General features: G+C 36.1%; 1 protein-coding gene across 2 annotated transcripts in view; it reads right to left on the bottom strand.

Annotated features, from left to right (window-relative positions):
• Positions 1–16,595, bottom strand: part of cercam (cerebral endothelial cell adhesion molecule) — a 29,502-nt gene that overhangs the window by 10,934 nt on the left and 1,973 nt on the right. The window contains exons 2-10 of one of the 2 annotated variants that reach the window (XM_087270233.2): positions 15,132–15,242; positions 14,898–15,015; positions 11,975–12,137; positions 9,739–9,982; positions 9,455–9,574; positions 5,971–6,047; positions 5,790–5,896; positions 5,544–5,676; positions 3,314–3,441 (exon numbers count right to left, since the gene is read on the bottom strand). In XM_087270233.2, coding sequence (XP_087126359.1) covers positions 3,314–3,441; positions 5,544–5,676; positions 5,790–5,896; positions 5,971–6,047; positions 9,455–9,574; positions 9,739–9,871 — 698 coding nt within the window. In that variant the 5' untranslated portion in view covers positions 9,872–9,982; positions 11,975–12,137; positions 14,898–15,015; positions 15,132–15,242. The remainder of the gene's footprint in view (positions 1–3,313; positions 3,442–5,543; positions 5,677–5,789; positions 5,897–5,970; positions 6,048–9,454; positions 9,575–9,738; positions 9,983–11,974; positions 12,138–14,897; positions 15,016–15,131; positions 15,243–16,595) is intronic. The other variant, XM_087270232.2, reaches the window with a different exon arrangement.

The following is a 16,595-nucleotide window of genomic DNA, read 5'->3' as shown; positions in this document are numbered from 1 at the left end:
GTAAATGATTCAATAAATACCGTACCGTGACATTCATACCGAGGTATTACCGTACCGTGAAATTCTGATACCGTTACATCCCTATCAAATACATATTCTGGAGACGCAAAACACGTATATTAAATCTAAAAACCTAGGTGCCCTTTTGGTGTAATTTCACATTGTTTCAATTAAAGTTTCACATTGGTTTAATTAAAAATTCTCTCAGAACTACAACTTTGCACCTATCAATTTCAAATGGCATACTTCTTAATTAAAAAAAGAACTGCAAGTAATGAAGTCATATTTGCTATTATAAACAAACTCGCAATTCTGAAGAAGATATCTTAAATAAAATGTATACAGACTTTCTCTTGAAATTCTGCATTTATGTCTTTAGATTTTCTAGTTATACTTCCCAATTCTGAATTTAAGTCTCTTTTTCATGCATTTCCATTTTTATGTCTCACAATTCTTAGTTTATATATTACATTTGTAAAATATAAAACTCAGGGTTGTGAGACAAAACAAAGAAAAGTGAGATTATTGACTTTTTTTTCAACTGCAGTTTTGCATCTCACAATTATGTGAAAATAGTTTAATAGTAAAATATCAAAACCTTACATAAACTCAGAACTATGAAAAATATAAACAATTGTGAAAGAATGTGAACCTTAGCTCTATTACTGCAACAAATAGTCACAATTCTGAGAAAAAATGTTTGAAATATTAACTGAAACTTTGCAAGCTAGCAATTGTAACCTTTTTCTCAAAATTGTCAGCTTACATCTTTATTTTTTACATAAAAAGCTTTTAACAGTTTTTAGTTCTGAGGCAACATCATATTCGAAATGAGAGATTAACATGTATGTTTACAGAGTATTTCTAAAGTGATGCATATTTTATATTCGCTTTATTTAAATTTGTTTGACATTTGTTACGGTTCTGTAGAGTAAATACATCATCGTTTCTTATTGCTTTATACCCCTATTTTTTACATTCCCTTTCTCTCCTAAATACTGTTGAACGTAAAGGATTTGTAAGAGAGGTGAACTAAAATACATCATTTTTAAACTTGATTCTATTTAGGGCTATTTTAAAATATTACGGAATTAAATGATAAAATGTGCCTTATACCAAAGCATATCATAGCCAACCAGTTGAAAAAGAAGGATCATTTTCCTAAAAGTGGATTCCCATCATTTTTCATTTATTTATGAGGCTTAAACACTGCATTTTAGTGGCATTTTAGACACTACCCACATAGCAAAATTTCTCTGGCCCAGCTCTGGCCCACATGCCGCAGTGAATTACGGTACATGACTGGGCCAAATCTGGCTTCCAGACAAGGGCCAAACACAGACCATATCTGGGGCAAGTCTCAGCCAAGTTAATAACTCATAACTGGGCCTGAACTGGGCCAGATAGGTTGGTGTGTCACGATTGCAATAATATTGATAAACCCATGGAGTGATGCGCTTTAGGCACACTCTGGGCACGCTTTTTCTCAAAGTGACCTGATAGGTAGAATGTTTTTTCTTTATTCAAAAATGATTTTAGTGTATTTTAAATGTGGGTCAAGACTGGCCAAACTCACATGGCCCACTTGTCAAATTTTTAAATCTGGGCCAAATACTACATTTTTCATCTGGCCCAAATCTTGTGTGCCGCCTTAAAGACGGTGCCACCTCTGCCAAACCCGGGCCATGTTTGGCCCACATGCTGTATGCCAGTGCCGGATGAATGCCTGCTGTGCCAGCTTTATGCCAAATCTGGGCCAGAATTCTTTGCTACTATGGTAATTTCTGCTTGGAAGCTTGTTGGGTGATAATGTTCTTTTTATAGCAAAAAATATTTCCTACAATTTTGTCAATTTCCTTACCATTCTCCTCTTTTTTTACAAATATTTATTTAAACTCTAAGCTTGATATTACAGCTTTACAAATAATGTAATGAGATTAGTGCTTTTGAATAAAGAAATATGAAATGTCAGCATATACAGTACTATTAAACAAACGGCAATTAACAAACTAAAAAGTATATTTCTTCATAAGTCTGTACTTGGCCATAATAATTATGATAAAAACATAATATTAATAATAATGAGGTGCTTAATGATTTTTTCAGCCTCTCTTGTAGTAAGTAAATTTAAGAATTCATGGATAACAAAAATAGCCTGATTGTGTTAGTATAAACTGAACTACTTCTGGTAATTTTATATTAATTAATTCGTGCTCCAAATAATGCCCAAGATTAAGAGAGATACTTGTACATTTTTTTGATGAAAATGTGAAATTAATTCATAAAAAAAAAATTGGGGAGGCATAGCAGTCAAATCAGGACAATGGAGCTCATGTACTGGAGCAAAAAAGTGGACAAATTCTGAAAAAGCAGTTTTGTCTTTGAAGAATGAAATATGATTTAGTTAAAGGGCACCTATTTTCAAGATTTAGGAAAAGTCTCCAGAATGTGTCTGTAAAGTTTCAGCTCAAAACACCCATTACATAGTTCGCTGGTTCTCCTCCCCCACCGTTCCCATCAGAGTGTGCCTCAATCTCTGACTGGGTCTGGTACGAGTTAATCTCACGTAACATTTGTGAGAAATTAAATACTACAGTATGAACTTTCCCAATGATTATTTGATGTATTTATTGTGGGGTAAATTCAAGCCTTTCTACAACAATGAGTCATTCACAATGTCGTTATAAAGTTCACGCACAGACACATCAGATACACACATAACGTGTGTTTAAATTTGCACTGTTTGTATATTACACTGTTAGAATATCTCGTTATATATTAGGATACACGCTAATATCCGCTGCTGTATGGATATTTGTTATAATAATGTACAAACTGATTTAATAAATTCAAACCTAATTTAACGTCCACAAAAGGGGATTGAAGCGTCTGAAACTTGTAAAACTCTATCTTGATCACATTTGATAAAGATAATTGATGATCCCAGCGAGCTGAACAGATCTATTAATCCCAGATGTTTTGCACAAGTCCTGTTTTGCTAATATGATTATACGCGTTACTACTGAGACATGTTAATACGCGGCTGTCAATCAATACAGTGAGCGAGGAAACGCACTCCTACGTCATGTTGTGGTGGGCTTTAAAATGGAAGGGATTTAAATCCTATTTTTCACATCAGGAAATAAAAATAAGACTTATTGTCTGTACATCACCCAATATGACTACACACAGTTCTGTCCAAACAGCTTACAAAAGATGATTTTCATCATAGTTGCTCTTTAAGATAAAGCATTATTTAAAGGTGCATTATTTTGTTGATTGTGGTTTGGTCAGAAGTGTGTGACAGACTCACATGATGTCCCAGTCCAGCTCCACCTGCTCCACCTCCTCCATCAGCCGCATCATGCGCCGTTTAAAATTGGCTTGAAAACGTACATCGTCCTCAAAGATCAGCGCCTTGTCAAGCTGCATGTCTACCATCTGTGAGCAATAAATGGCAAATCATTAGTGACAAACTAAAAACATACGGACATGATTTTAATATACATTACCATTTACAGGTTTGGGTCAGTAAAAAATTATTTAGCTAATATGCATTAAATAAAACAACAAAAGTAAAGATTTTACTAATGATTTAATTCTGCTCTTTTAAACTTTTTATTTATCAAATACTAGGGGTGTAACGATTTATCGTTGTACGATTTATTGCGATGCAAAAATGTCAGAATATGCACCGTGGCGTTATGACGATTTCATTACGATATGACGTCCGTTTTCTCTTATTAGTTGAGCTGTTTGCACGTAAGCTACGTTCCACCTGCTGTCGCACGTGAGTTCAGATTGCAGCAGTAATGTTAGCAGACCAAGATGAATGGAGGTGAAATAGAGGATGGCCCATCCTCTCAAAATCAGACGTCTGGCAACATTTCGGTTGTACAGTCATTGTTTTAGACTCGTCCGCTTTTTGACACGCATACTGGGTCAAACATCCTAAATTATAAAGTCTTCAAAATGATTTACATACTTTGCACAGTGACATGGATACCTTCTAATGCTGTTAAAAGTGTCACAGATTGTATTTAGAAGGTACAATTCACCCTAAAATATAATTCTGTCTTCATATAATGATGTATTGGCGGCCGCAAAATCACACATGACGTGAGCTGACCGTGAGCTGTTACTACAGAGAGCGGACTGATAGGCGCGCGCGTATGGCAAGCCGTTTTAGCATTTAAACCTTTGTTCTTACTATCCATAAATATATTTAGAGATATCTCTAATTATATTTTGACTAGTCATAATTATAATTCGACTAGTCAGAATGACAATTAGAGATATCTGCAATTACAATTGTACTAGTACGAAATCAGATTGGAGATATCTGCAAATATATTATGACTAGTGAAATTCCTCCATTGACATTAATTGAAAAATATTTGCAGATATCTTTTAATGAGTTTTGACTAGTCACAATTGTAATTAGAGATATCTCTAAATGAATTTAATTATATATGAATTAAATATATTTATGGATAGTCAGAACAAAGGTTTAAATGCTAAAACGGCTTGCCATACGAGCGCGTCTGCTTCAGTGAACAGAACCTGCAGGTTGTGACTAATAAAGTAGTAAAAAACATTCAGTTTGTGGAACAGAGTGATCGTTCAGGAGCCGCGTGGGAAGTATGAACAGGACTTAGCAGTGGAAATGAAACCGAAAACCTACACATTATTTAAACAATAATATCGCATTTAAGAGTTATGATTACGACGAGCATTAACCCTTTTGAGTACAGAGGTACACAAAAATGCACGTCAACATGATACAGCTTAATTTTTTTGCACCTTTACTTAAATCGTTCCTTAATTTTTTCTCTGTCATTTCAATAATATTTTTTAAGAAGTTTTTAAATTGTTTTATTTTCCAGAGACAGGCCTGTTTAATTTATTTTCTTAAAGAAGGTTCAGTTTAACAAGTTGAAACAAATGAAATACATAAAAAATTGTTTACTTGGTAAAATTTGCATTTCAGTTTAATTTTCCATTTTTATTCCAAACATCGTGATACATATCGAATCGTGAACATTATATCATGATACACATCGTACCGTGAGCTGAGTGTATCGTTACACCCCTATCAAATACATTACTTTTTTTTTTACTTTAATAATTCATTAATTTCTTTTCGGCTTAGTCTCTTTATTAATCTGGGGTCGCCACGGCGGAATGAACCGCCAACTTATCCAGCATATGTTTTACGCATCAGATGTCCTTACAGCTGCAACCCATCTCTGGGAAACATCCATACTCATTCACACTCATATACTACGGACAATTTAGCCTACCCAATTCATCTGTATCACATGTCTTTGGACTGTAGGGGAAACCAGAGCACTTAGAGGAAACCCATGCGAACGAAGGGAGAACATGCAAACTCCACACAGAAACGCCAACTGACCCAGCTGAGGCTCAAACCAGCGACCTTCTTGCTGTGAGGCAACAGCACTACCTACTGAACCACCACATCGCCCAAGTGTTATTTAAATAAATTTTAAAAATATTTCAATATTTTGATCGCCACTGACCTCTTTCCAGATATAGTAGTGGCTCAGGAAGCAGCCCACCTCTCCTTTGGTCAGTGTGCGTCCAGAGAAAGGATCGTAGTAACCAGGTAAAAGATCCACACCTAGAATCTTAATATCGCTGCTGTTCAGAGCTCTGCGTGCACACACAAAATCAAAGCACAACATTTTCATTTTGTATTTAGCATTTGTGGATACAAAAATGTCATACTACAACAGAACATGTCTTGCGCATTCATCCACACTTACGCTCCATCTATAGCATCCACAACTTTAGCATCAATCTCTAGCTCATACAGAGACCATAACATCCTGTCCCGGCGGTCTTGACGTCTGCGCAGGTTTATCAAGTAAATCTGAAAAGAACAAACATGTGCTAAAATGCAGTGATGCTACGCAGTGAAACACGTGCTGAAATCGCAAACTTTACCTCATCGAAACCCATGAGATCTGACTGTTTGGGAGGAACGTGGACGTAGCGAGAGACGTACATTGGGGGTCCATGAACTGTAGAAGATAAATCCCTTAATTAGTTCATTGATGATTCTGCTTGATTAGACAGCTAATTGCTAATTAGCACAAGCTTAGCGTAAGCACTGCAGTTCAAACTAAAGGTCTTTGTTACATTTACCACATTTAAAGAGCCCCTATTATGCATTAAAAAGGGTAATTTTCCGTTACATGAGTCTCCAACAACATGCTGATATGCATGCAAGGTCAAAAAAGCTTTTATGGTCTTATAATATGCATTTATTTTTACCTAATAATCTCAGGGACTCCTATATGAATCGTTCAGTGATTCATTTGTTCCCAAACCCCTCCTTAGCACGAAGCTAATCTGCGCTGATTGGACCGATGACAGCCTGTTGCCATTGGTCAACAGTGTTCAGCGCGAGACAGTAAAATGCCCAGCGTGGTTTGTCAAGCCCCCGGGTGGCCAACATTGGTATAGGATCCGATTGCTGGGGACGCCCGAAACACGCTTCATAGTAAACTTACTCAATAGTGTTATTCAGACAACTTATCCCCGATAGCAGTGTAGTTAAACACCAGCATATTGCTCCATTCTTAACTATGACACACATTCAGTATTAATCCACACAGCAGCAAAAGCTAAACTATTCTGAACCTTGACCGCTGCACAAGTGTAGGAACAGCTGATGGTGGCTATAGCAACGACAAACGGCAGTGGAACACAAGCTCACAAGCGCATTTAAATCCGTAAACAAAGCAGCACGCTTCGCGTTTTCAATGTGGCATTAGACATGATATGAGAACATAAAAACCAGATACAGTGCAAGCGGTTACAAGTAACAAAACACAATTAAATACATAATTTGCAAACTAGAGAAAACAAGGAGACAAGCCATTTACTTACACTTATGAAATATGTCATGGGCCAGGTCTGGTTTTATTAATAATCTTTCATTTTGGAGCTTTTCTTCCTTCTCAACTGTAGATCATTTCTATCTGCAATCATTGCTGTGGCACCTCTTGCGTGAAGTGTTATATGTTCTCAGGGCTTACTTTGCTTTGCCCAGCGATCACATCCCCAGCCAGGGGGTTGTATATTTCACCAGCACTCCTCCTCAGAGTGCAGCAGCCTGCCTTTGTTTGACTTTGTGCCTAAAAAACTGTCCTTATTTTTCACGCAACCCTGGTGTATTGTTTGTCCATTAGTCTCACAAGTCTCATACATCAGTAGTCTTTTCTGATCCTTCCTTTAACAAACGAATGAATCGCACATTGTAAGCTTCTAGATTGCTGAAGCACTCCTTATCCTCACACATTCAATAATATCCCGGTAGGCACAGCATCCACATGACTTATGACTTCAGGATCTGTCTTTGCTGCTGTGTTAGTAGGCGGGCCGTAGGTTTGTATTTTCGGGTTTGTGTGTGCAACAATTGGGTGGGGCTTATGTTTCGTAGCCACGTCACGCCGAAACGGCTAGAGACTCGTTATCAAGATGATTCATTCAAACCACTATGAGTCGACTCTTTTTTTAGATGAATCAATAGTTTTTAAAACTGTCCACTTTCAGATTTAAGCCTTAGCTGGATATTTCACTTGATATTGAGCTGTGTAACACTCTACATGGAAGGTAATTTTCAAAAATCCATAATAGGGGCTCTTTAAAGGAATACTCCACTTTTTTGGACATTTTACAAGACACTTCTATTTAAAGCTTGACTTTACTGTAGTCACATTCTGTAGTTAGTAAAATGAAAATGAATGTAACGGAAACAAAAGCTAAAATTTAAAATCATTTTCGTTAACTAAAATAAAAATAATAACGAGAGTTTAAAAAAAAAACTGTACTGTGTACATAAAATACTAACTGAAACTAAACTAAAACTAGCAAAAAATGTCCTTTGTTTTTGTCTTTATAAATGTATTTAATTAGCCTAATGTATGCCTTTTAGAAGTAAATCTATTTACTTCGCGCTGTCAGGTGTTTGACCGTTTAGCACCTAAGAGTAATCCTGATTCTATTGGCCAGATCAAGCCAGTGCCCCTCCAGCCAGGCCTCGCTGTTGCTCCTGAGACAAAAACAACGCCTGGACATGACAGCAACATGGTCAATTTAATACATTTTAGAAGTCACCTAATCATTCAAGGCCTTATCATACACCCGGCGCAAGGCGGTGCACGGCACGACCCAATTGTTTTTTTGCTAGTTTCAACTCGGCGCAAGAGTCGTTTGGACGATTTGTAAAACGATGTTTATATAGCAAATGCATTTGCGCTCATATGTGCGCCCATAGGCAGTCTGGTCTAAAAAAGGAGGTTTGTTAAGGCGCATTGCTGGCGCATTGCTATTTTGAGGAACTAAAATAAACTGTACAATAGACCAGCTGAGAGTAGGTCTAAAGCGAATGCACACATTGCAATAGTGTTTATGCAGAGCTAATGTTTCTTTACTTATGTCACAAACACCAGCGATCACAACTCCATTGATCACTGGATCTCTCTCACAATAACTTTTGGACTACAATTACGCCATTTTTGGACTACATATTCATACATGCACTTCGGCCAGACACACATGCTTCCTAATCTAAACTGATTACATGCACACCACCTGAGGATTGTCAGAGACTGATTGCACACACTATTTAAGTCACACACTCACCCATTCAGTTTGCCGAGTCTTGTTCACTGTAAGTAGCACTACAACGCGGTTTCCTTGTCTTGTTTTACCCGTGTTTAGACCTAGCCTTGTATTCTTGTTCTCCCTGCCTGCCCCCTGCCTTTTGACCTCTCGCCTGTTACTGATTACGATTCTGGACTGCCTACACATACCCGTTTGTACCTGTATTGACCATTGCTTGCCTGACGACGAATAAACCTGTATTTGGGTCTTACCTCAGTTGTATGTGTCACTCCCCGTGGTTACAACTTCTATACTTCCAGTGAATGATAAATGTGACTTTTTCCATTTTATATGGTTTTTACTGCAACTATGTTGTAATGTTATTAAAATATAATCAGTTAAATAGATTTCAGTGCTCATTTAGTTGCTTAAGCGTAAATTGGGATACGTAAAAATACATTTAACTGTAAATGTAAATACATTTACACACACACGCTCATCAGGATTAGCAGGCTAGCACAGAAGCTCCATTGAATATAAAATAAATAATAAAATAAATGTTTATATTCTAAAGACATGGCGGGGGGAAATGTAATTTAATGCAGTGCTTCTTGTACAATCTAAGACTCGCTTTATATCGGATATCACTCAGCCAGTTGAGATGGCTGATTTTTAAAGAAAACAGACCTTAAACGCTCTGATTTTATAATGGCTTAGAGTTCTTGTGCTTGACCCAGATTGCTGATAAATGAAAAGCCCTTAAGCATATATCCTATATCAATGCTGAAACGATATATTGTGCAGTCCAAGTACTCACTCAGAGATTCCAGGTAAAGGTGAACAAAATTGATGCGATCGTCCTCCACAGTCTGATGAGGCTTTGCAGGCACGTTCAGATACCCATAACGCTCCTTGTTGCACAGATACATCTGAACCTCTGTTTAAAAAAAGGAAGGTAATTCATTCTTTCGGCTTTTGCCATTTTTTTCAATCAGCTGGACACAGTGAAGAATTTCCTCCTCATTTCAGCCAAAAATAAACCCACATGTTAAACTCATCAACTTGCATAAGACCGGAGGGGTCCAGAAGGGGGCGCCGCACCTGATACTCTGCAGGAGAATGCGAAAACGATGATGTCGTCAAAGGGCCAGGAGTAGTCTTTGTGAGGGGGGTGAAATGACACTTTCCGGGTGCCCTGTTTGCGCAGGTCCAGCAGGACAGTGGAGTGGACCATCGGCACAGGATAACAGCCCAGACGCTGACGCTGCTTCGTGGGAAAATACTCTGCTGTGCGCCGATAGTAACCCTGAAACAGAACAACCAAACAAAAGTTACCAAGGAACAACTATTCTCAAAAGTGATGTTGTATTTCTTTGGAGATAGAAAAGAAGATGAAAAAGAATTAAGCATTTATTTTGGTATACACTGTATACATTGTTACGCAGATCTGTTCATGTCAATAAAAGCCTAAATTAAATCTTCCCATTATTAACCATTTTTCTTTAGAAGGCTTGATTTAAATTAACTATATTCATAAGGGTTGTTATGAATGTTTTGTAGTTTTTTGGGAATAAACTTTCAGTGGAGAGATAAATAAAAATCACTTCATTTATGTTGGGAGGTTGCACACATTTTTTGTTTTGTTTGGAATGATATGATGGTAATATTCTTACTTTTTCTTTTAGACATTTTGAGACAGAAAAAAGAGCTTAATAAATTTTATGGCTGTGTGCACCTAATATATATATATATAATTTAATAAAGATCATTTGACATTTTTCTGACAAAGCAAACTTACTTTATATTTGTAAAATGTGGTGCAACTTGCATAAAAAATCTAAAGATGTTCATAATATTATAGCAATGCAAGTTTTTATAAATGTGCTTATTTGTGTTCAGGGGATGATCAATGAGAGGATGAGTAAATGATGAAAACAAAATTTATTGGCAAAACTTTAGTTGACAGTGTTCATAAGACTATTATGAAACCTTTAAAATCATGCCATGAATGTGAACACGATGTTACGCATGCTTATGACAACTGTTATTATGTGTCATTTGCTCAGTTATGACATTTTAAATGCAAAGATGTTTGTTATGGCAACTTACATAAACTTGACATAAGCAAACATTTTGTGACAAATATAATTTTTTGTGTATAATTTTTTATATTTGTATAAATATATTTATATATCATTATATAATATTTATTATATTTCAACTACCATTCACATGTTTGGGGTTATAATTTGTTTATGTTTCTGAAAGAAGTCTCTTACGCTCAGTTTATTTGACAAAAACAAAGTGAAACAGTAATAGTGTTGAATATTTATTCATTCATTCATTTATTTTCCTTTGGCTTAGTCCCTTTATTCATCAGGGGTCACCACAGCAGAATGAACCACCAACTTATCTAGGACATGTTTTACAAAGCGGATGCCCTTTTAGCCAATTTATTTTATTAAATTCACTTGTACCGCATCTTTTTAGACTTTGGGGAAAAATGGACCACCGGGAGGAAACTCACGCAAACATGGGGAGAACATGCAAACTCCACACAGAAATGCCAACGTCTCCAGCAAGAACTTGAACCATCAACCTTCTTGCTATGAGGCGACAGTCCTAACGACAGAGTCACATGTTAAAATAACATTTATCTAGAGAATTAGATTTTATTTACTTCATCTAATTAAAGAATATTAATAATGGAAATATATTTAGTTCATTTAATGCTAATAATTATTATTGTTTTTCTTATTTAAATTTATTAATATTTATTTTTCAGCACCATTCCAGTGTTCCAGTCTTCAATGTCACAAGAACCTTCAGAAATCCTTATAACATTTTAATTTGGTGCTCAAGAAATGCTTCTTCTTATTATTTTATTATTATTGATTGCCGAAGTACTCTTTTACTTAAAACAGAAATCTTCTGTAGCATAAACATCTTTACTGTCCCTTTTGATCAAAATGCAAACTTAAAATGTAACACTTTCAGATAGATTACATTACAGAACAAAGTACATAACATCTTATTACTTTATAAGCTGCTTGATTCAGATGCTGTTTGTCGAGAGGGGTCTGGATGCAGACCTGGTGCTGTGCAATCTGTGCTGCATCCAATGCTTTTTAATGCGCTCACCCAACCCCACCCCCAACCCCACCCATCACAGTGACGTCACTCTGACATTGCATCGCTGAAAGATGCAATCTCAGCTTGCATCTACAAGGCTGCATCCAGATACTATTGGTTTTGTCAGTTAAGTTCTTTTCAAGTGTCAGTAGCTCCTCTTTGCCTTTACATATACTCGCACACACACACACACACACATGCGCACGCTCTTTGATTCTGTAAATGTGCCGTACCTGCGGAGTGATGCCGCACCAGTAGTTGGAGTAAGCCGACTGTGAGTCCAGCATTGGGGCAATGACTGATTTATTCTCTGCCATAAGAAGGTGTAGCGTGTCAGGATTGGTCAGGATGTTGTCTGTGTCTGAATACTGCAAACAAGGATATACACAAATAAAGAAGTTGCATCCAATAACACAACCCTAAACCTTTGTAGTAATAATAGCAAACTTATATCATATTGTTATATTATGAAACAAAATTGTTTTCATTTATCTGCATTCTGAGTGTTTTTACATATTAAGATTGTGTTTTCATTCAATTCAATTAAAAAATCCAGTTGTATTTGTAATGTTGTATCTTGCAAAATATTCATTCATTCATTTTCCTTCAGCTTAGTCGCTTTATTAATCAGGAGTCGCCACAGCCGAAAGAACCGCCAACTTATCCAGCATATGTTTTACACAGCGGATGCTCTTCCAGCTGCAACCCAGCACTGAGAAACATCCATACACACTTGTTCATACACATAAATACAGCCAATTCATTTTATTCAATTCACCTACAGCGCATGTCTTTGGACTGTGGGGGATATGGGAGAACCCGGAGGAAACCCACGCGAACACAGGGAGAACATGCAAACAGGGAGAACATGCCAATTGGGACTCGAACCAGCTACCTTTTTGCTGTGAGGCGACAGTGCTAACCAGTGAGCCACCATGTCGCCTCTTGCAAAATATGAATTGACGCAATTATTTTCAAGAAACACAGTTTATTTACATTTAAATAATTACTTATTTGTTTTAAAACCAAAAAATGTCAAACTTAATTCCATATTTTAGGATGAAATATATTTTCTTCGTTTTATTATACATGCATATACATCTTTTATTGTTCTGAGTTAAGTACAAAAGACATTAGTAAATCTTTTGCCCAGTGCAAATGTTAATTTTAGTTATAATATGGTGAAGAATTAAACTTTCCTTTGGTTTAGGCAGAAACAGCTACTGCAATACTGTAATTTCTCTCTAGAGATCAGCATGGCTGGATTTACATGCTAACGTAAATGTTGTAATTATGACTGAGCCATCAATTAAATTGTTGACTTTTTCAACTTGAGTCCTTTTTAAGGATGAAAAACCCTGAAAGTTTTAACTTAAAAAATAATAATTTTTCTTAAATGATGGCTCTTGTACTTCATCTTATTATCTTTTGGGAGAAGCCAGTGTCGGGCTAAAAACAACAACAACAACAAAAACTTGCTGGTTGAATAAAAGTAACTTTAAGTGAGAATTTGCCAGGGGTATGAATAATTTTGCGTTTGACTGTGTATATTTATATCATATTTCATTCATTCATGTTCTTTTTGGCTTAGTGTCTTTATTAATCAGGGGTCGCCACAGCAGAATGAACCACTAACTTATCCAGCATATGTTTTACCCAGCGGACGCCCTTTCAGCCGCAACACAACACTGGGAAACACCCATTCACTCTTGCATTCACACACATACACTATGGCCAATTTGGCTTAACCAATTCACCTATACCACATGTCTTTTACTGTGGGGGAATCCGGAGCACCCGCAGGAAACCCACTTGAACACGGGGAGAACATGCAAACTCCACACAGTAATGCCAACTGACCCAGTTGGAGCTCGAACCAGCAACCTTCTTGCTGAGAGGTGATCGTGCTACCCACTTAACCACCGTGACGTCCTATATACAGTTTAAGTCAGAATTATTAGCTTCCATGAATTATAACCCCCGTTTATTTTTTCCCTAATTTCTGTTTAAAGGAGAAAATATATTTTCATCACATTTCTAAACATAATAGTTTTAAAAACTCATTTCTAATAACTGATTTATTTTATCTTTGCCATGATGACAGTAAATAATATTTGACGAGATAATTTTCAAGACACTTCTATAAAGCTTAAAGTGACATTTAAAGGCTTAACTAGGTTAATTAGGTTAACTATGCAGATTAGGGTAATTAGGTAATTATTGTATTACAATGGATTGTTCTGTAGACTTTTGGAAAAAAATTACGCTTAATTAAAAAATAATTTTGTCCTTAAAAAGGATTTTTTTTAAATAAATCTGCTTTTACTCTAGCCGAAATAAAACAAATAGGACTTTCTCTAGAAGAAAAAATATTATCAGACATACTGTGAAAATTTCCTTGCTCTTAAACATCATTTGGGAAATATTTAAAAAATAAAATCAAATTCAAAGTGGGGCTAATAACTCTGACTTCAACTGTATGTCACATCGCATAAAGTAAATAATTTGTCACAGAATAAGGATGTAAATTACTTAGTTCATTCCTTTTATTCATTTTCTTGTCGGCTTAATCTCTTTATTAATCCGGGGTCGCCACAACGGAATGAACCGCCAACATATCCAGCAAGTTTTTACGCAGCGTATGCCCTTCCAGCCGCAGCCCATCTCTGGGAAACATCCACACACACATTCACACACACACTCATACACTACGGACAATTTAGCCTACCCAATTCACCTGTACCGCATGTCTTTGGACTGTGGGGGAAACGGAGCACCCGGAGGAAACCCACACGGAGGTAGGGAGAACATGCAAACTCCACACAGAAACACCAACTGAGCCGAGGTTCGAACCAGCGACCTTCTTGCTGTGAGGCGACAGCACTACCTACTGTGCCACTGCCTCGCTGAATTGCTTATTTTGACAAGAAATCCTCATAGATTATTATAATTACCAGGTGACGTAAAATAAAATAAAAATGTATCTGCAATAAATTTCAGCTTATTTCTGACATAAGTAAGTACTAAACCTTTAGAAATGTTTACCTGAATCATTTTTTAATTCTTCTTATTATATTTATATATTCAAAATTCAAAATTGAGGATTATGTGAGACAAGTGGTTCATACCAGAATATAGTCAGCCCAGCGTTTCTTGGCAAAGTTTAATGCCGCCTGTTTAAGCTTCATAATATACTCATAGCGGCTGTTTGTCCAGTGCTTTGGCCCCAATTCTCCTGCATAAGACCTGTGTGAAGAAAACAAACCAATTCAAACCTTGCTAATGGCACATACACTTATGAAAAAATGCATTTGTTAAATTGTGTTTTTATTTGCTATTTGTCCATGTGATGATCAACTCACGTGGGTTTATCTGAAGGTCTCCACTCCACATAGTGATATTGAGTTTGCATGACGGTCAGCCATTCTCGCAGCATAGCTGTCGTGTTGTCAATGTTGTGGTCCGTCGCTGCCCTACAGGAAACAATAAGAAGAGCCACAGGAATTCATTAGGGACTTAATGTAAATAAAAGACCTGTAAAGTCATACAGTGCAAGCAGCATGCAGGAAAAAATGCTTCAAAATCACAAAGAAGACCCTTGGTAAATGTCATGGCTGTGTGTTATGATCAATATTTGTCATTTCTATAAAACAGCTAAGTTAATGTAGCTTATAAAAATGTCATGTGGTTTAACAATAAGGATATTTATCAATTAATAATTTAATTAAACAAAAACATTTTGAATGGGAAAAATACTAAATATGTATATTTATTACTCATGCATATATGTTTAAGCAATGTGTCTACATTTGGAAGCGAGTTAGTAGATACTATTTTTTATCAGTGTTATGTTTAGCTACAAAAATTGACACATTAATAATTGATATGTGGGACGTGTAAGTTTGACCCCTATTTAAAATACATTTTTATTATTTTCAAATAAAGAATAAAAATGTGTTATGAAATAATAAGAGGAATTGGCGGGTTTGAATTGAGCTTAATGACCAGTAAAGTCATGTGGTGTAACCAGTGTATGCATAAAGACAATTAAAAAAAATTAAAATTAAACTGGAAATGACATTATAGTCATGTAGGCACATGATGAAGTCCATGACTGTATGAGGTTAAAATATAAATTTAAGGCAGAGTTACTATTAGACTGTAAAATATCATATGGTGGAACTTTCAGCCAAAAACATTATTTTTATCTTGAACGTTTTGAAAAATGTTAAGATGAATTAAATCAACTTTAAGTTCAATAGAAATTTCAATGTCACATCGCACAAGGAAAACATTAAAATTATATTTTACGTGACAGTTACACACCACATACACCACAGCAGTTCTTACCCACATAGCAAAATATTTCTGGCCCACACGATCAGCTTTTGCTTGAATTACGGTATGACTGGATCAAGTTTGGCTTTCAGAGAAGGGCCAAACATGGACCATATCTGGGCCAAGTGTCTGCCAAGTTACAGTTTTTCTCAGTGGCTTTGGTGCATTTCTCACAACACTATTTATATTTGCACAACAGTTAATGCATTTCTCAAAACAATTTGCCATTTGTGCACATCATAGTAGTGGTTTCTCATTCTTTCCAACAAATTGCAAAAGCTTTGGGACATGCATCAATTGCTTTCATACAACTCTCTGCTATTTATAGCATTATCATTTGCTTATGTCATGTCAGTCAAAATTAACTTGTGAATGCTAAATAGTCATTCCATATACAATTAATAGTCCTCATTTCATTACTTGATTCATTACACACAAAAATGTTGAACTAGTTTTTAAAATCTGTCAAGCAAATTTTATAAAGAAAA

This window comes from Danio rerio, chromosome 10 (assembly GCF_052040795.2).
Source record: "Danio rerio strain M-AB ecotype USA chromosome 10, GRCz13ab, whole genome shotgun sequence".
In the NCBI taxonomy this organism is placed as follows: Eukaryota; Metazoa; Chordata; class Actinopteri; order Cypriniformes; family Danionidae; genus Danio; species Danio rerio.
Note: the sequence above shows the minus strand (reverse complement) of the source record. Positions and strands in the feature narration are given on the sequence as shown.